Raw genomic sequence first — 20101 nt, forward strand, 5'->3', positions numbered from 1 at the left:
TTGTATTTCTCTTAGAAGTTGGATGAACATACTTCGGGACATTGCAAAATGGCTTAGTTTCAATAAAAAAAAAATTGGTTACAATAAACAACATACACTCAGGTAATACAAATTGTGCTTTATTAAAGGAAATCTGTCATAGTTTGGATCAAGCAATTTGAATGTAGTGTTGGTACATTCAATATTTTACACAAATTATATTGAAATGTATCAGAGGGACTTAAAAAATTATGATGATTTTGAGGAATGACTGACAGTTAATAAAGCAACTAAAAAACATAGATAGAAACTGTGGCCACTATGGATGTGGAGGCGCTGTATACTACTATAGAACATGGACAGGGACTTGCAGTCCTACAACACTATTTGAGCTATTTGTGTCTTTTACTGAATGAAGTTTGAAAAATTCTATCTTTGTCTTTTAGGACAGACTGTTCAGTAAAGCTAAGGGTTGTCCCATGGGAACACGCTACAGCCCAAGCCCAAGACAACTGGCTTAATTGTGGTGCTACAGTATCAGTTCAAAGTAAAAAAATAAAAATAAACTAGGACTGCAAGCAGTCATGGACGGGCCGGCACATGTTAGCGTAAGAGGAAAAAGAGAGTTACAACAAAGAAAGGACATTTAGGGTGCTTTCACACCAGCCTTGTTTAGTCCGTTTGAATCGAATCCCGGAGCGTTTACCCCCTTGGTTCGCATCGTTTGGGGTGGTGTGAACACCCTGATCGAACCCTGGTGCGGACCAAACAACCGCTCTCTGGTCCGCCTCGAAGAGGTGGTCTCAGGCCGCTTCCAAGTGAACTGTGGAGTGGTTCATTTCTGGTGAGAACACCATTCGAACCAATCTCAGGAAGCGTACCATTTAATCTGCATTTTATTGGTTAAAAACAACATCTTCACATCCTGTTTTGGTGACTGGTTAAACTAGCGTTTGCATGGATCAACTTTTTGGGATTTTTGCATGATTGCAATTGTCAGCTCTATAGTTTGGACTGGACCAACTTAATAACTTAAAATAGTTTGCATCTGTACAGGGGTTTCTATCATGATAGCTATATATTTCTACACAACATAAAATCTTGGTGTAATGTTTCTCCACTTATCCTTTTCACGCAACAGCAAGTCCCATCAGGCATAGCACACGTTTCCCAGGGATCAGTGCCATTGAGCATTTGAAACATTACATTATTCCCACCTACATTTGTATGAAAATAGTTAGTATAATCATTTAAAATTATATGGAGTGAAACTATAGCTGAAAAATAAACAATATAAAATTGTATTATGGTGCATGGAGTTTTATTTTGAAAATCTTGACCAGAAATCAACACTGGTGAGTCTGTCCACCTTGATGTCACCACATCACATTATGCAGAAGTGACACTTTTTTTTCAAAATATTTGCCTTTAGATTTCAGATCTTCCATTGACTAGAGTATCTGGGTAAATCTTGGCATTACCTAGTTTCACTGTGATGTGGTATATTTACATGAACAATATTAACATATGCTGGTTTAAGTTTTGAGAACGTCTCAGAAAGACTCATTTTTTTGTTTGTTACAGTGTTTAATTCTTTTATCATGCATCACTTTTTAAAGAAAGGTGTTATACAAATATAGTTACATCATCACCAAATGCCAAACTATATGCAATCCTTGGTGAATGGGAACCACTTCATTTTATATAATAATTTTACTGGTTATTTCAGTAAACATAGAAACACAATGTAGACAAAATATTGGTCGAAACTTTCAATTACGGTAAGTTGCTCAACATCTGTCACTGGTTTTTCCCTCCTGAAGTCCCTGGTGTTGTTGTGCTGAGGCATCTGCAGAATGCATTCATGTGGCCAGCCTCCCTCTCACACACACACACACTCTCTCTCTCTCACACACACACACACACACACAAAGTATTCTTCAACAAAGGAAACATTCTCAGGAAGGAAGCGAGAGACCCACCATGATGTCCAACACCTAACATGCATACACATATACACAACAGTACACATAAGGTTGTTTAGAGAGTGAGGGGGTCCATGATATATGAAAACATATAAATCATAAATCAAACGGTTTGCTTGGTATTTTGCATTAATAACACCAGTACATTGGAGAGTAAGCAATGAGACTGTTTAAAGTTCAAAATTCATGACGTCAGCAGCTGGAAAAGGTAAGGAATTAACAAATATTCTTTATTCAACCATTTATAGGAAATTCTATACACAAGGTAGAAATCCCATTTTCCACATGAAAGCTGACACCATTGTTTTTTAAACAGTTATTAAATGCAATGAAATAAAGTGTATTGCTGCAGCAGATCGTGGAATACTTTAAACCATTTCCTGTTTTCCATTTCTATAACAGACCAATCCATTAGTCAAAAACTGAAAAACATTGCTGGTGGAAAACACATTTTTAACACTTTTAAAGATGGTAACGTAATTATACTGGGGTACAGTTCAGTGAAAGAAGAAAAAGTACATTTGTAATTATTGGCAACCTTTTCAAGTAAACAGTGCTGATAATTTTAGTTACAGGGGGGCACCATAGTGACTGAAGGTGAGAGGTAAGGCGACATCATAGGAGCGTAAACAAAGAATACAGCACCAAATCCCATCTATGTTTAGTAACATCTGAAGCAGCCAATAAATAATAACTTGACCATGGACACTAAAATGGGGGTGTGTTAGAAATAACTAGGTACATTAGTAACCATTTACAGAGTAAATGAGTTGACTAAAGACAGGCAATATTTCTTATTTAGGTCAACCATCAGCCTAAATCAAAGCCCAACAGTTTGGCATACCCATCTTTTATCTTTTACCACAATACCTCTCAATTCTTGTGCCAAAATACCACTTTTTGTTGATGCATAGACTATAATTAAAATGAGGTAATACTTTGCATATCATCAATGGCATATTTGCCATGTAGGAAGTGCCTAATATCATAAGCTGCTTGGTTGATAGACCCATTAGTGAGGAATACTCCTTTCATTCATGACATTGCATTGGTCCTCCTGCATCCAGAATTCCTAGTTCTGACTGATAATTGCTGTAGATGCAAGTGGTGGTAGCAATGCAAATTAACTGCTCTATTCATTGACCTTTCTATATTCATCAAAAATGCTTCCTCTAATCCAAAATGTTATACAGATTGGAGAAATCAACAGTGATAGCTTGTCCAAACAGAGTATGTTTTGTTGCCATTACTTGTGTGATGTCAACACAAATCGATCACCAATTACAGCCACTTACACTCTTGAAAATAAACCCTCAGATACTGTTCCGGGAAGCTGTCTCTCCATATGTACAGTGTCAGCTCCACATGGAAGTTTGGACTGGGAGAAGTCAAGGCAGCCACTTTACAAGCACTCTATGTATTTGTTTTGGTGACATGACATTGCTGCGATACATTAAGAAATCACAAAAAATGGCAATTATTCAATCATTATTTATGATTAGGCTATCAGTCATTAAACATACTGCCAACTTATTTTTTTCAATTAGTTCATAAAATCAATTTGATCATATATAAAATGGGTAAAGGGTGGAGGAGGCTGACAGAGTTAATAAAGTCCAAATGAGCATATTTTGCATTTCATTCAGTATTGTAAGCCTAAGATGTATCATATTGTATTAAAAAAAGAATCAGTTACTTATAATTGGCTATTTGTCTCTCCTAAATATTGGTAGTGGCTCTTGGCCTCATAGGAGAGCGCAATGATCAAATATGAATAAAAGCCCTAAGATGTGAGTTAGCAGTTTGAAGGGTTAGCACCAAGGAAGGAGGAAAATTCACAATTAACCATTCAGAGTTTGGCTTATCAATTGTGCAGACTAGACACAGACTGCACAAGTCTGCAGGAGACAAAAAGTTTCACAAATGAAAGAAAATACAATGCCTCAATCATTCACAATTAAAAAAATGAGTAGACATTTATGTAAAATTAGGCAATGACACATCATACACATGACCTTGGGATCAAGCATAACTTCACAGTATTGGAACTCAAAAACCCAAAAGGAATACAAGAATACACAAGAGAAAACACTAATAAAAAGGTACTGAGGTTAGGGAGTTGTATGAGCCAATAAATATGTCCATTGAGAAGTAGAATGAAACTGTAATGATACTTTCTGGTCAGGAATAGGGAAGAGCTTCAATGCTAGTTGGGAAGTATTATTATGATCAAGGCATCTAAGGGTTAACTTTAAGTGCTAAAAAAAAAACCCATATGGTAACTAGAAGGGCTTGGACACTTGATTGGTACACATGACAATGTGATTAATGGCAAGTTTGTTTTGCAGATGGTATTGATGAGCTTTATGATTGGCTGGGCAGTATAGCAAAAGTGACGGCTTTGTGTGGGGCTTAAGAGGTTTGCACAGATAGTTTGTGTCCGTGCTAATAGTTTATTACCTCCGCCAAGTAGGTAATGTTTTCACCCGCGTTTGTCTGTTAGCAGGATATCTCAAAAGGGCACGGATTTGCACAAATTTTTTTATGAAGCTTGGTTATGGACCAAGGAAGAACTGATTAACTTTTCATGTCGATTGGCCAAAAGGGGGCGTGGTTTTGGGCATGGCATATCACCAAAAGGTGGTTGTCAGACATGGCGGAGGTCTGTGCTCTACTGAGCACATTTTCTAGTTGTATATGTGGGGATGAATCGGAACACAGATCATGATACAAGACAGTCCTCTTTTATAAGATACCAGCATCTTTCTATGTAACAGTATCCCCCACATTCAACCATCAGTAATGTGATACAAAATCCGGTACATAAGCCCTGGCTTCCAGGGTTGAGAATTTATTTGACCATTGTATAAAAAAACTCCCACCTCAGTGGAAAGAGGCTACGAAAAAATATATTATAAAAATAGCAACGCTGATCATTCAATGTAAAATAGAAGGGGAGAAAAACAAAGAGTCTCAGCATAATGTCTTAGGTGTGCTGTATATAGCATGTTTTCCTGGAATACCTTTGTAGTGACAACTCGATCAGTTTTAAACTGCAAAAGGCATCTTAAAAGGTAGACTAGTCCTGTCCAGGTAGTGCAATTCCTGGTACATACATCTATTCATTATTTGAACAGTCTGCTTCCACTGATTTTGAGCACACACCAAGATATGCATGTCAGTTGGTTAAAAGGGTGTAGTAAGGATATCCGTCCAACTGTTTCAGGATTCCAAATCAACCCCTTAAAATTTTGTTGATCAGTCTGGCAAATTGGTATGGGCTGACTGGAGAGTTGAACAGCTCACCATATTGCTTATCTTACCACAATTCTTTCATATGCACAAGTGAAGATTTCAGTTTGATTTGTATAAGAAAATCAAGCCTAACACTCATTGCAAGATGTATCAGAGTAGTGGGTTTTCCATTCTTCATGAATATCCTCCACTGGTGTCCGTCTTCCTCTGATTCTGTGAATGATGTGGTTTCAGCCTAGTCAGTACATGTCCTTGTAGATCTCTTGTAGCAGTGGGTGCAGCGAGGTCTCCGACTCCGTCTTCTTGATCTTCTGAACCAGCTGGGCATTCTCAGTCACCAGTTGCCGTAGGTCGGCCATTTTCTGCAGTAGCTTGGGAAAGAGGTACATGGAGTCGGTGTGGTTGGCCTGCAGGTGCTGGTCCAGGGCCTGGAGAATTCCATCCTGGATCTCTTCCACCTGCTTGATGTTCATCAACCCTGGACGGTCTGAGGGACACCGGGAGGAGACAAAGAGGAAAGGGAGTTAGTACCAGCCTAATTTCAGACAGATATCTCTTTGGCAGGACTAGTATATGCCTTACAACAGCTTCCCTACCTCCACAGAGGATGATGGCGGCCACAAAGAGGGCTAAGTCACTGTCATCTAGTTCCAGAGCATTGAACTTGACTGCAAACTCAAACTTGGGCTCCATGATCTCGCTGAAGGGCCGGCGAAGGCTGCGCAGGAACTCCCGGGTCACGAAACCTCGACCATTAGCCACCAGCAGCCCGTCTTTGTTCATCAGAGATGGCAGCATGGCGAAGATGGCCTCATGCACACCATACTTCAGCAGTGTTACCTGGGGGTCCAGAGTGGGGGTCAGAGCTATTTTACAATGTTTATTTCCTTTATTAAAATGGAGGCATATTGCTGTACCTGACGACAGTTTATTTGCATATGTGAATACACTTGATTCATGGAGCAACACGTGTCATTTTGATGAACTCATCTAACACAGACCACAGTGATAACATATTTTAATTCTGAATTTGAGTGGAATTCCTATGTAAATGCTCCACTTCTTCAATTATTGTTCAAGCTACATGGTATCACCCAATATGGTATAGAACAGGGGTCAGCAACTAAGTTTTGCCTGGGGCCAATTTTTTTCCAAGCGATTAGTTGGTGGGCCAGGACATAAAAGCACTGCAATTAATAGACCTAACATTAGGACAGCAAAAATGTAGCTCACTCATCTGATTCAAAAACCTGAATAAGACAATTAAACAATTTCAATCTGATAAAATCACTAATATCTATTCAATTGCAATGAGACCTATATTTCTCTGTATGTTGATTGTTGGGAAATATTCTATGTAGGCTATTGTAGGCTAGCTACCTAAGCTACTGTCACTTGTCAAAATGAGCTCACTCTCAAAAGGAATCAAGAAAGGTTGATAGTGAAAATAGAAGTTCCAAAGAAGAATGGACAGATATATGCATATATATTCATCGTGGCATTGATGGCCAATGCAAAGCCAGTGCGTTTTATTCGCAATGAAGGTACTGCTCTTTGTAAAGATTACAATCTCAGACGTCACTTTGAATCCAAGCATAGTACTTTCAACATAGCCTTTCTGCAGCAACAACCAACTAATAGTGTTAGGAAATACAGTGAATATTACAATACAATACAACTTTATTAATCCCCGAAGGGCAATTTGAATATTGACAAATTCTAGTCTTAGTAACAATTTCAAGTACTATAAAAGAGGTTAATGCTGTACAGTACATATAAATATACATATAGAGAGTATAAAATCGCCAATACATTGGACATGCTAAACAGATCACAGGAAACAAGATAGTGAGAACTGTTCATTGAGGCTTTTGGGCTCAACAGTGTCCCGAGAATAAATCCAGAGGGCCTCTCTGTGGACAAGTTTCAGGATACTGTTGCCTCGTCTGGGAGGAGTGAAGACCTTTTCAATATTCCAAGAACCTGCGGGTCGAGAATGAGCCATGATTGGCTTTGACAAAGGCTTTGTTCAGACTGCAGGCAAATCTGATTTGTTTCTCAAATCAAATCTTTAGGACTGACTGTCCACACTGTTGATCAGGTCGGATTTGTGTGTTCAGGCAGCGTTAAGCTATCTGCATTGGTTGCTGTGTTAACGATGTAGGCGTGTGTACGTACCTGATGTCACCTTTTTCAATTATGGAACCAAAACAAAAAGTTGCAAATGCAGAATGGAGATGTGTCATCTTTGCCTTCGTGCCATAGGACTATCTAGTTGTGGTGGAGATAGGCCCTTTTCACATTGTCATGGTAATAGCTTCTGCATTGAGAAACAGGTGCATTACAACTTCCTGTTGCCAGCTCTGGCCTTCACTAAATCGCTCCACAATTGGCCCAAAATTTACATTGGTGAAGTACAAAGACTATTTTTGTTGACTCCTGGATCTAAACTACAAGTTCTTCGTCTAAAGTTACCTCTTCGCAAAAATAAAGTTGCCACAGGAAGTTGTAATGCACCAGTTTCTCACGACGTGAAAAGGGCCTATTCCTCCAAAGTGCCAGCAGACATGCAATTTCTGTGTCTGTATAGGGGCTGTTGTTTTCATTCTCCATTTTCGTTTCTGGTGCTCTGGTTGTAATGCCAAAGTCATGTGTCATGTTGTGAGTGACATAAAGGACAGTTTAAAAACCGTTTTGAGTGGCCAAAGCGTATGGGATCAATAAAGGGTCTACAAGATTTTGAGCTTGTAAAAAAGATTCTGAGCTTGTGAAATTATTTTTGCAAATAATTTGAGACTTGCAGTTGTATATCACCATTTGTGAACATGGTGCATGAATGTATTTGAATGTGTAAAAAAGATTTAAGCAAACAGAAATAATTTGTAAATGTGTAGAAAAGATTTGCAGTTGTAAAGGACATTTTATGGTAAATACAATCTGTGCACAAATGATTTCAAATGTGAGGATGCAAAAAGAATCGGAGCAAACAGATACAGTTTTGTCAATGTGTAATGACAGATTCAGAGATTCAACTGTGCGTGAACATTGCTGCTCAAATTTTAAGTCTGTTCATGTGACATTGAGGTTACAAGCACAAATTTTGACCCTGTTTTGCCTAGGGAGTCTGACTAGCCAATGGGAATGCTACTCTTTTGACTATCTAATCAGGGAGTGAGTTTTACTATCCAATCAGGGGACAAATGGCTCTGGCACGCTCTAGTCAAACACTCGGCTGCAGTCCCCCTCGCTGTTGGAGTTCGTAGCAGCTAACTACAGCTTGAGAGCTAGAGAATTAAGGGTTGCATATAGCAATAGACATATCTGTGTTACATTAATATGTCAACTGAGTAATTGCAGGCTGTACTGCACAGCTGGCATTTTGCTTATGTGTTACCAAATGTAACCCACATGGGTCCCAGAAGATGCATCGGCAGCGTTCATCATGACGAAGTTAGCTATTATATTAGTCTACCGCCACAGGGGGCAGTCTTTAGAAAACTATAAATATAACTCACTGCCATTACTCATAGGCTCTAATGCCAAGCTCAGATGTCACATTTGTCTGTGACAGCCAATTTTGTATAGTCTAAACTTGGTATGCTGCTGAAACATCAGCCTGTTTGTGGTCCATTAAATCCAACCTGTAAGTGCAGATCTAGGAGTGCTCCTTTTTGTTTTTGTCCATCGACAGTCTATTCCAGACTGGGTTAACAATTTGTCTCCAACTTGACCACTATAATTTGAAGATCACAAGATTCCCAAGGACATCATTGTGTTTGGTCATGATCCTCTAACGCCTGGATTCCACCGGGGGCGGCTGCGTCGCGTTCCGGCTGCGACGCGGCCGCCGTAGCTTATCGCGGCCACTCTAGACAATGCTTGTGATTCCACCAGACGTGCCGCAGCGCGTTTCAGAAGCGTCCCAGAAGCGTCCCAGAAGCGTCCCAGAAGCGTCCCAGAAGCGGCTCTGTGCTCTGCTCCGCTAAACGCGCCTAGTCTATTTTTGACGGAAGCCACGTCGAGCCGCGTCAAGCTGCACAGAGCAGATCGAGCTGGGCAGGAAGTCAGACACAGGAAAGGCATAGAGCATCCGGTCAATTTTCAAAATAAAACACCCTGTGCAGACTCCCGATCATATATCACATCACTACATCAACGTCATAACCGGTGGCACCAGGCCAGAAGTCAACCGGTCAGAGGATTTTCAGCATGGACGAGAGGTTCATCTTGGAAGCTCGGAGCTATATGGTGGAGAGATGCAGATGACTCTAGCTGACTAGCTGCGATGCTAATTTTCGCTATGTTCAACTCCATTGAGTTGTGTTAAAAGCGTTAGTGATCTAAAAGTCCGCTAGCTGTGATGCTAATTTTCGTTATGTTTAACTCCATTGAGTTATGCTAAAAGCGTTAGCGATCTAAAAGTTCGCTAGCTGTGATGCTAATTTTCGCTATGTTCAACTCCATTGAGTTATGCTAAAAGCGTTAACTCTGGATGAGGCTGCAATTGGAACTGAGCTGACTGAATTCCAAATACCGTATTTCCTCTAATATTGGCCCAGGCCTTTATTTACCTCAACTGCAGAGGGTACCAGGCCTTTATTGGAAGCAGGCTTATACTAGAGACAGGCCTTTATTCCTAATTCCCTCTGTTTGATAAGTATATTTGCTCATATTTTAGTACGAAGCCTCCTTGTTTTCTGATCTGCTTCTGTTGGGGTACGTTAGGTAGCAGTTTTTTTGTTACTGTAATGCATTATGATAATTACGGTAATCGACGACGGCATGCTCCAGAGACTTCCGCCGGCCGAGCCATCTTGTGGCACTTGTACGTTACTACAAACTACAGTTACATGTATAACAGGCACCAGGAGTTTACCGGTATCCACCGTTGTTTGCATGTAAGCTGAAGCTAACTGAAGCTAAAGTAGAATCTATACAATTATATCATATCGCCGTTTATTTCGATGCGCGAGCTCAGTCCACCTGACAACCCTCTGTTCTGTCGGTGGCATGGAGGTTTCGGTGCGCCGAGGGCTTACTGCCGAGCTTCGACTTTCCCGGGGGCACGGTTCCGGCCAGTGCTAATAGCTGGGCGCCGATTTGTTCCCGTGTTCCCGGGACCCCGCCTCCCGACGCCGATGCGTCACCGGGTGTCCCCGATAGGTACGGGCCGTGGGCACGGTGGAGAGGACAGCGGCGGAGAGAGGAGACGGACATGGTCCAGCCATATACTAGGTTTTGACCTAGTCTTGTTTCCTTTGTTTTTTTCCCCGGCCTGTATTTGAGGCCGGCCTTTATTTGTTCGTGTCGACCTCGGAGACCCGGCTTTTAATTGACACTTGCAAGTCCTCAGTTTCGGCCATGAATACCATCAAGATGCAGGAAACAAATCAGCTTTAGGATGGGCTGCCTGCCTATCAAAATCACATCCATCTTACCTGACATCCATAAGGAAGTTTCGGAGAGAAGATGCAACTTTTCCAATTGAGTGAATAGCCTACTTAGGTCTATAACCCATATGAGTGTATTTAGCAACATTATTGTGAGTGATAATACAACGGTTTATGCTGATAGTAATTTATGTTTGTTGTGTTGCTGGAACAGGTTATCCAAAGACTTGCAGCCCTCCAGGAGCAGAAAGTCTAGAAACATTGCCTTCTTTCCTGATTGTGAACTCACTGTTCTTTCTGTTTTATTGATATGCCATTTCTTAATTTTAGATTTTTTTGGTTGTAAAGCACTTTGAAACCTTGTTTTGAAAAGTGCTATATGAATAAAGATAGTTATTATTGTGTTCGAACTACAATCCGAATCTGCATTTATTATTTGCACTGTCTCTATAGTTTTATATTATGCAGGGGTTGACAATGAGCAAAATTTCCCACTGGCTCTCTGGGCCAGTAACTTTCCAAATTCACTGGCCCTTACAATAAAGCCACTGGCCCTGAAATAATTAGTTGTTTCAGCATTATTTTAACATCAAATTTATTGTGTGTTCAATGATGATTAGAACTATTATAAACTCTAAAAATATAGACCAAAATAACATGAATACCAGCTAGCACTGGCGGGGCTGACTGGCTTGCCTTCTCCCTATGCTCACATGTAATGTGGCTAGCACTTTGGGCGTGGGGATCAAAACCTGTGCACCAGTCTACAGGCTGCACTTTGAAGATAGCTGAATCCCTAAAAATACATACATGATATGCTTACAATGACATATTTATGTACTTGCATATCTATATGTAACTATTGTATAACTATTTTGGGGAGATGTATTTAGCCTAGTAGATAATTAGGATTAAGCCAACTGATTCCCTTTCCACTAGAAGTCTGGCGCTATGTAACATTAGCCTAAAAAATTGCTAGGTGGCACCGTTTACCAAGCTAACATTAACCACTGACAGGGTAAAGTTATCTTGGGTTCACCGGTATGTGGCAACTCTGCAAGGAAAGCTACGTGTTTGCTCCAGCATTACCCTCCGTTTGGCTAGCTCGCTACAAACTTTGTATTCAACCTTACTGTCACAATTTTTCCACATTGACTCACTTGTTAGCATATGTGGGATCTGCACAGTTTGCAGTAGACTTTGCTGTTTTCTTCATCATAGGATTCCCACGTAATCGGTCCAGTCCCAGACGGGACAGGAGGGCTACTACATTTGTGTACTTTGTAGGCTTATGGATCCTACTGGCACACCGGGCCAGTTAAAGGCTTTATCGGCTGGCCCTGGGGTTGTAAACATACTGTCGGGCCACCGGGCCAGTGCTTATGTTGAGCCCTGTTATGTACATTACCTTTATTTTTTATTTTATTACCTCTTTTCTTTTATTACTGATTTCCTTGGCACTGTTCCGCCAATTGCTGCTGTGGCACCTGAATTTCTCCAAGGGGATCAATAAAGTGCTCTCTTATCGTAATATTTGGCCATTTCATTTCTTAAATTTATGTAGCCTACCTAGTTATTCATTTATTTGAACAATGTTGTTAAGCCTCAGCCTAGGCTACATAGGCTTACCTCAGCCAGTTGTTAGGTTATTTTATAAAGAAATATAAATAAAAAGAATAAAATGGAAATTGTTGAAATGAATCACTTGACTGGTGTTGTTCACTAAGCCTATAATTCTGCAACCATCCTCTACTTAGGTGAAAGATGTGATGTCTTATCTAAATTTTGCCCTCTAATGGCCCTGCTCCACTACAGCCATCAGCCGTCAGCCACCGGGGGAATGGTTCCTTTACCAGCACTGAAAGATGCTCCACTGCTCGCGTTGCGTCCGATGGCTGCGTCCAAGCGAAAAAATCGCTGACGCACGCATTCTCCCTCATTGAAATAAAGTTGAATTGGTTGTTTTCTGGTGTATCGATTCAAATGTCAACGCGCTCTGTGGAGCAGGGAGAACGTCACGTTGGCGCAACACTGATGGCAATGCGATGCAATGCTGGTAGTGGAGCTCTAACGTAAGGGTCTAAAGAAAGCAGTTTTTTTTTGGACACATTTTTATATATTCTCCCATCGAATAAGTCCTTTGACAGCCAGGGCTGCTCCATGTAACTGGTTCTTGTGCTACAATTAACCTGGTATTTTTCTAACCTATTCAGACTTGCATCTTCAGCTATATGCTTTTGTTTTGTTTTCTGTTTTGAGGGGTTCAGTGTTGCATGGTGGGTCTATGAAACAAAGAAAACTATGGTGGTAACAATGTGAGTCAATGTGCATTGTAAATACCTCTTCCACCAATAAAGATACTTTTAAAAAAGAAATGTTTCAGCATGACCTTACCTGGTCATTGAGGAAGAGGTCAACAAAACCTGGGATGCTCTTGGCGAACTCTGTAAGCTCCCGTACAGTCTCAACTGTGGTGCACTGACATCGATAGAAGACATGGACTCCAATCTCCTTGTTAGGCGGCGTACTGCCATTGATCGGCTGGTTCCACACCAGGCCATTCTCTGCCTGCCACAGTGAGTCCATGTCATGGATTACAAATGGCTGTGAGAAAGGACGAGAGCTGAGTTGAGGGAGGGTGGGAGAAAGTGAAATGGTGTGTGTTTGTGTGTGAATGATACAACAGAGTGTTAAAGAATAAAATACGAAAAGAAAGGAGGAGTACAGCAATACCAGTGAGGAGAGGAGGAGGAGCTATCAAGAATGACTAGAAAAGCAGTCAAAGAGAATCAAGCTGTGCCATTTCTGGACTGCCTTTTCACTGCCTCAGTTGGAGAGTCTAACCTAGTGTCTGATGTTTCAAGCCAATCAGCCATGGCTTGAACCAGGATTCACTAAGCAACCCAAACACAAAGATACTGCTGGTTGACCAGAGACTGGTGGTTATTAGGTGGCACTGACTTGTTGCTCAGTCCCCAGTCCTCTCCATCTTAGACAAAACACAGATAGAGCCTGAGAGGTTTATTATGGGGCTACATGCAGCTGTGCTGCTAAACAGCCTTACAGCCAGCTGTTCATGTTGACTATGAACACAGGTGATGTTTCAGTTCAGCTGGGCTTATTTGTGCTGCCTGCACTTCTTGATATGTCTATTTCAGTGTAGAAAGTACACTTCATAATGTGTTGCCTTGAGTAATGACATAACCTTATTGGTTTAGTCACAGGTATCATTTTACTTTAAAGGAAAAATCCACCATAAAACACTTAAGACCGGCGTACAAGTAACTTGCATTTTTGGGCCTATTTTGTTGTTTGGTGGTGTATTTTTAGCTCTATGGATGGTATTGTAGGTCGGTCGGTCGGTCAGTTGCTCTGTTCATCACTTTATAGGTCACATGGCCTGCAGGGAGTTAGACTACAGACTCTCAAGTGAGAGACCCAAGTTCCATTCCCGGCAGATATGCTTCCACAAAATTCAACGTCCCGGGGCTGTTAGACTCTTAGTCTTGTTCTTATTCCCGTAGATAACATGGCATCACATCAAGATATTTCCAGTGCAGCTATAACGGAGTTTAATGTCTGAAAACATCAGATTTTGGTGTCAGTCCCTCAGAACCAAGGGCTTCTTTTTTTGTAGACATTTTCCACCGACGTTCAACAACCATACAGGGAGAAATCCATCACAGAAGAGGCACAGATATTCATTTCGCCACTGACTGTAGCCTCAATAGACCAGAATGCAATGCAGCCACAAGACATGTGTTTTGTGCAAGGGCTGCGACTCACTTTTTAGATAGATACTTCATTGCCCATAAAAGAACAGTCACACCTGACTGGAAAAACTCGCTCTCATACTCTTACTATGCAATCGCTATTGCTCTCTCCACTGTTGAGGGAAAATGGGTGCACCAAAAAAGTAATTTACAACACTTGATCACAAAATAACTGATAGTAAGGATAATAAGGAATGCACTGAACATCACAGACTGAGTATCTAAGGGTGGAATTTTCCTTTAAATAAAATCACAGTATATCTTCGCTGAAACAGATATTATATAAAGAAGAGCACTCGCTCTTCTTTATACAATTTTCGTACAATTACATTTTAAATGTAGTATATCGCATCAGTCATGTTGGTCTGACATTACACACTCATTTGATATTGTACCTGCCATATTATATTTAATATGAACATCAATTCAACGTGTAAAATTCCATAGGGTTGAAACGCTGTCCCTTTCTATGTTAAAGACTCCAGGTGGGTAGAAAGTAGAAAGTATGTCATTTGATTGAATTTGGCCATCAATCATTTTGGAAGACTAAGGGCTGTATTTACTAAGCATTTATGGTGCCATTAATGCAGCTGCGTGATATAAAGTGCCGATATTCTTCCACTAACCTATTGAAATGACCATCCCATCGATTTACTAAACCAAAAACACATCAATTTCACTTTTAATTGCACATGGTATTTAATGCCCAGAAAAAGTATGCCTTAACCTCTCACCCTGAGAAAGCCATGGCTGCTGGGTTATTTGTTCAAAGGCACAACAGGCAGAGACGACATCAGTTAGGTGATCTTTTTGAGATACACTCTTTCAAATGTGAGAGGATGACACTCAAAGAAATTATAGCTTGCCAAGTCATATTATATTATCACTGCTTCATGAAGTAAAAAATGAACTAGAAGCTCATGCCATACCCGCATTAATAAAATGTCCGGCAACCCTTTATCTCCTGGGCTCTGGCTCATTCCAGCGAACGGTGGCAGGTACAGTGGGGATCTGCTGTCTCATCTGCACTGTCTGTTGTTTTGAGAACAATGCTGCAGTGTGTCAGACTACGGTTGTGCCATTGTGACTGACTTGATTTGTATAAATGGTCTTAATGAATCAGTTACTAAACTGGAGACAGTTGTGCTCGTTAAGTTTTTGTGAACGGTAGTAATTAGTGCGCTTATTAGTAAATACAGCCTTTAGTGTCACGTTTTTCAAATAGTGGATATCTCTTTTTGGAATGAAACACTTCAAATACAGTTCTGTAATGTAATGTGAAGTTTGTGTAATGCATCCATACAGGGCTGGAGCTGGTCTTTCCAGTGAGGATGCTGCGGGCCTTCTTCTTGGTCATATTGAGGTTTTTCAGGTAGGCGTTGTTGACCCGCTTGGCCAAGCTCTTGAGGTCTGGGCCGTTAGGATTAGTCAGTTGGCCTATCTCTCCAGCCAACAGGCCCGCCACCAGCTTTCTCTTCTCCGCCTCTGGCATCCGCCCATACCGGATAGCTGGGGAAGGGGCCAGGGAAAACCTGAGCTTAATGTGTATAAGATATGAGTAGAACACTGGATAGGGATGTATAACATGACATAACTGAACAAGAGTTATGGTGAGGAAACATTTTTTTTCTCCTCACAATCTTCTCTAAAATCAAAGTTAACAAATGCGATGCTATTTGTGCAAAGATGGAGGATGCCATCCTCCTTCATCCTTCATCAAATCATCCAGCAGGCCAAAAATAAATGAGGCATTTGCTTAGTAAGTATGCCTGCCAATAAGCCAGAGTAAGAGAAAAATCGTGTGTGTGTGTGTGTGTGTGCGCGTGTGTTTCACCATCATGGGACATGCCCAGCAGTAGGCACTTTTGGAATCGGCAGTACTGGCACTTATTCCTGCTCTTCTTCTGGATTTTACAGCTGCGCTCACAGCGCTCATACTCCAGCTTCATACGGATGGTCCTCCGGAAAAAACCCTGGACACACAGCAATGTAAAAATAAGTGCAGAGAAGGAGAGGGAAACACTGACAGAGAAAATAATAAAACAAAATAGTATAACAATAAGCCACAGGAGTCCAGAGATGGAATTAAGAGGGGCAAAAAAATGGATTATTGGCCAGTCATGTCACCCACCTCCAATATGAGTTTAAGCAAGTCACTCATGTTGAAGTAAGTAAAGAGCCTGATCATTATTGAAAGATCCATGGGAATAACCATCTCTGACTACAGGTAGCACTGACCTTTGTTATTTAAAGAGTAACTAAACCCCAAACTCAAATCTGTGGTGAAGCCTGACATCTGGGCCCATAACCACAAACATTCTGAGAATACTCTCAGAGAGCTCTTAACTTAGCCTAAAACTTCCTAGCAAGGAATCCTAGGAGTGATTTAGGAAAGTTCTCAGAGCAACTATGAGCAAGGAATGGACATGAACTTTTATCTTAGTAACGAGGTGTGGTTGAGCCCGTCGCTAGGTATGATGCTCTCTTTTAGACGCTGCCATTGGTTGATCAAGAAAAATCTCCACACGCCTCTTTTACTCATCCAGAATGCACACAAGGAATCACACAAGATAATCACACAATTTACTCTATATTAAAGTGTGTTTTAATTTTACTGTCAAATATGAAAATCCCCGTTTAATCAGTAGTTAGAGCAAGCTAATGATTTTGACAAAATCTTTGAAAACGTAGCTTAACTTTTTAATACTTGTACAGTCCTCACAGGCTGACGTGTGATGCCTTTATTTGGGTGGATACAGTAATGTTATTATGACTTTACCAATTTGATGTTAAGATTTGGTGAAAATGGCTCAAGACTTAGTAGTATTAGTATGATTTATGGACTTTATTGGCACGCCTATATGAATAGGGTTGTTGAACAAGAGTATATTGTCGATGATGCAGACGTCTGTCCCATCAGTGAACCCGACAATACCGGGAAAACCCGCTGTATCCATAAATGCTGTTTTGTTGGCGCACAAGGTGCACACGTCCAGTGGGAATTAAATAAATTGCGTCACAATATGAGGCTGTCAAAGAGCTGTAATTGTTTGTATGATTATTCTGCTATGCGGTTGCATAGACCTAAATTATCACTGCTTTACTGTTGCATTTTGCCTGTTGCCAAATATCTTAACATTGTGATAACTTCCATAATAATAACAGCATTAACGGTGTAATAGCGTTACTTTGTTGAGTGGGAGATGTGAGGGCATCTTAATGAGATCAAGCACAAACATCATCCTAGCACGATATAGTTTGTAGTGTTTAATAAAGAATTTCAACACTAGGACCAACTCTTAGTACTAGGAAGCTTTGTGGATACGGCCCCTGGTCTTTGTGCCTGGTGATGTCACCACCTGTTGTACTCTATGGAAGGTGACATCACCTGGCACAAACACCAGCCAATAGCAGATGGCCAGTGCAGTACCCTACTTTTCACCATTAGGTGTCAGGCTTCACCACAGATTTTGGTGGGGTTTGATTACTCTTTAAACACAAGAAATGGAATGGGCACATGAATTGATTATAAGTTATCACCGACCTAAAAGAAAATAATTAGTATGGGTTTCAGAGCAGAGTTTTAGTGTCTTCTACTTCTTATGAAAGCAGACTACATCAAGTATTATATCGTGCATCAGTAATGGGCTGAGAAATTCAGATGAATATATTGATCCAGAAATGTAGTGCGGTACCTTGCAGCCCTCGCAGGCGTGTACACCGTAGTGGAAGCCTGAGGCCTTGTCACCACAGATCCTGCACTCTACATTGATCCCTGTTCCAATCCCATCATCCTTCACCAATAGCAGCTGGTCTGACAGGGAGAGGGGTGATGTCTGGGACACCTCTGGAAGACAGCACAAAGTAGGATGAGGATGCGTATGTGCGTGTGTGTGCTGTAAACTGCCACCACTAAGGAAATGGGCTGTTTTATACGTACAGGTAAAAAATGTAAAGCACATTTTATCGTTGAATATAAAGTAAACGTAATGTAAAGCACAAATGTAAACAATGTGGCGTTGCTTTCGTTAAAGTTTTTATACTTCTGCATTGATGTGCGCGTAGCATGTTGTTGAAATCACATACACAGGGTGCCAGTGTTTAAAAAAAATCGTACTGCACCAAAACGGAACATAAAAGAGAGGAACAGGAAGCAGACGTGATGACAATCACTGGTAAAAACGAATGTGACTATAGCAATGCAGCTGGAGGAATGGGGTGTGTTGGAACAGTTGGAGCTTGAAGTGTTGGATGCTGTTATGATCGCCCATATGATCAACCAATCAGAGTGCGCAACTCTGCGTAGAAATGATGCAAAGTTGAGATTCTTGGGCAGGTATGCAACACCTACCCAGAGACCCTTTTCAACCCCAAATACGCGTCAAATGGCGTCAGTTTACGTGCAGAGAAGCTATTTTCATTAAAGTATAAAATGTGCTTAACACAGGTTTGCTGAGTGTGCACTGAAAGCAGTAGGGTTGTGATGTAACATGTGTGTGCTTCTATCAGTGTGTATGTCAGGGCCAGAGAGTGCAGGCTCAGTGATCTGATTAGCCCTGCTAAGTTCCCCCGGCCCTGCTACCACTGGAAGGTACTCCACCTTCCCAGCAGAGCCTAAGAGGTATGCTGAGAATGCCAGAGGTTGGAGACCCCGCAGACCCAAGGCTGAGAAAGGACAATCCAATTTCAGGCTTAAGCAAAGCAGGTCTCTTCTGTCTGCTCTGTTTCTAGAGTAGGCCCCATTGCATGTGCAGTTTGGCAAGGCTAGTATTAGTAAGACTAGTAGTGAGACTAGTGATAGGATAATATTGTCTTAGGTGTTCATAATACAGAAATGTATTGATGAATTCTATTCAGTAATTTCATGCCTGCAAAATGCCATGGATTCTCTGTGTACAAGTAATGTTAGAGGTGAGAGACCACATTAATTTACGTTGGGCTTGTTCTTTGACATTGTGTAACTGTTATTTGAGCACCTTTCTTTACTTCAAAATTATAAAATACTCTTCACATAAATATTAATTTAGTGGCAAAGAAAATAGCAGACGGTGGACTGATGGCTAAGTTTTCTGAAAAAGTTTTGTGGAGATGAGAGATATCTTGAGATATGGTAATCATGAAAAGTTGCGATTACTGCATTCCATTTAAAAGGCTACTCCTGCTGTGTCAAAATCAAGTTTTTCTAACATAGTTACAAATTGCTCTAAACCACTGCTTAAAACAGCAAATGGAAATTGTAACCAATCACAGACATATCCGTTGAGCTTGCTGAGTGCACTGGCGAATCAGAGGCATTCACATTATATGACCAATCCCGAGCTGTGCTGCTGAACCTGCACAAGCATCTTTTAAGAGGTGTGAATTTCTCCTCTGTTTGTGGTAGCCTCCAGAACTATTTGAGAGGTAGGCCTCGATTAAAATGAGTAATGTTTTGGCGGTCCTTGGTCGTTTCCTTTTGCCATAGGGGACAGTGGCCGATATGGTTGTAGACCGCCGGGGGATCCTGTATCAGTTCCATATTATACCCCAAACCTCCTCTAATGTATTATATCCCATATTTGCTCTAATATATGTTTGTACTTTTCTATCTTTGTAAGATTTTGTAATTCCTTTGACTCTAATGTACATTTATCATGTTATTTTGCAATAGGTCTCTTATTTCTCTTATGCCTAATATTGAAAGTCAATTAGCATCTATTGTGCATTTGTGGTAGTAGCC

At 40.9% G+C, this 20101-nt stretch overlaps 1 protein-coding gene across 1 annotated transcript in view; it reads right to left on the reverse strand.

The window, feature by feature from the left end:
• Window positions 1-1324: 1324 nt before the first annotated feature.
• The window catches only part of pparda (peroxisome proliferator-activated receptor delta a), a 55770-nt gene continuing 36993 nt past the window's right edge, over window positions 1325-20101 (reverse strand). Inside the window, exons 3-8 of the mRNA XM_071902305.2 lie at window positions 18078-18229; window positions 16217-16355; window positions 15686-15891; window positions 13004-13213; window positions 5816-6059; window positions 1325-5706 (exon numbers count right to left, since the gene is read on the reverse strand). Of these exons, the coding sequence (XP_071758406.1) occupies window positions 5459-5706; window positions 5816-6059; window positions 13004-13213; window positions 15686-15891; window positions 16217-16355; window positions 18078-18229 (1199 nt within the window). The 3' untranslated portion in view covers window positions 1325-5458. The remainder of the gene's footprint in view (window positions 5707-5815; window positions 6060-13003; window positions 13214-15685; window positions 15892-16216; window positions 16356-18077; window positions 18230-20101) is intronic.

This window comes from Centroberyx gerrardi, chromosome 5, assembly GCF_048128805.1.
Source record: "Centroberyx gerrardi isolate f3 chromosome 5, fCenGer3.hap1.cur.20231027, whole genome shotgun sequence".
Lineage (NCBI taxonomy): Eukaryota > Metazoa > Chordata > Actinopteri > Beryciformes > Berycidae > Centroberyx > Centroberyx gerrardi.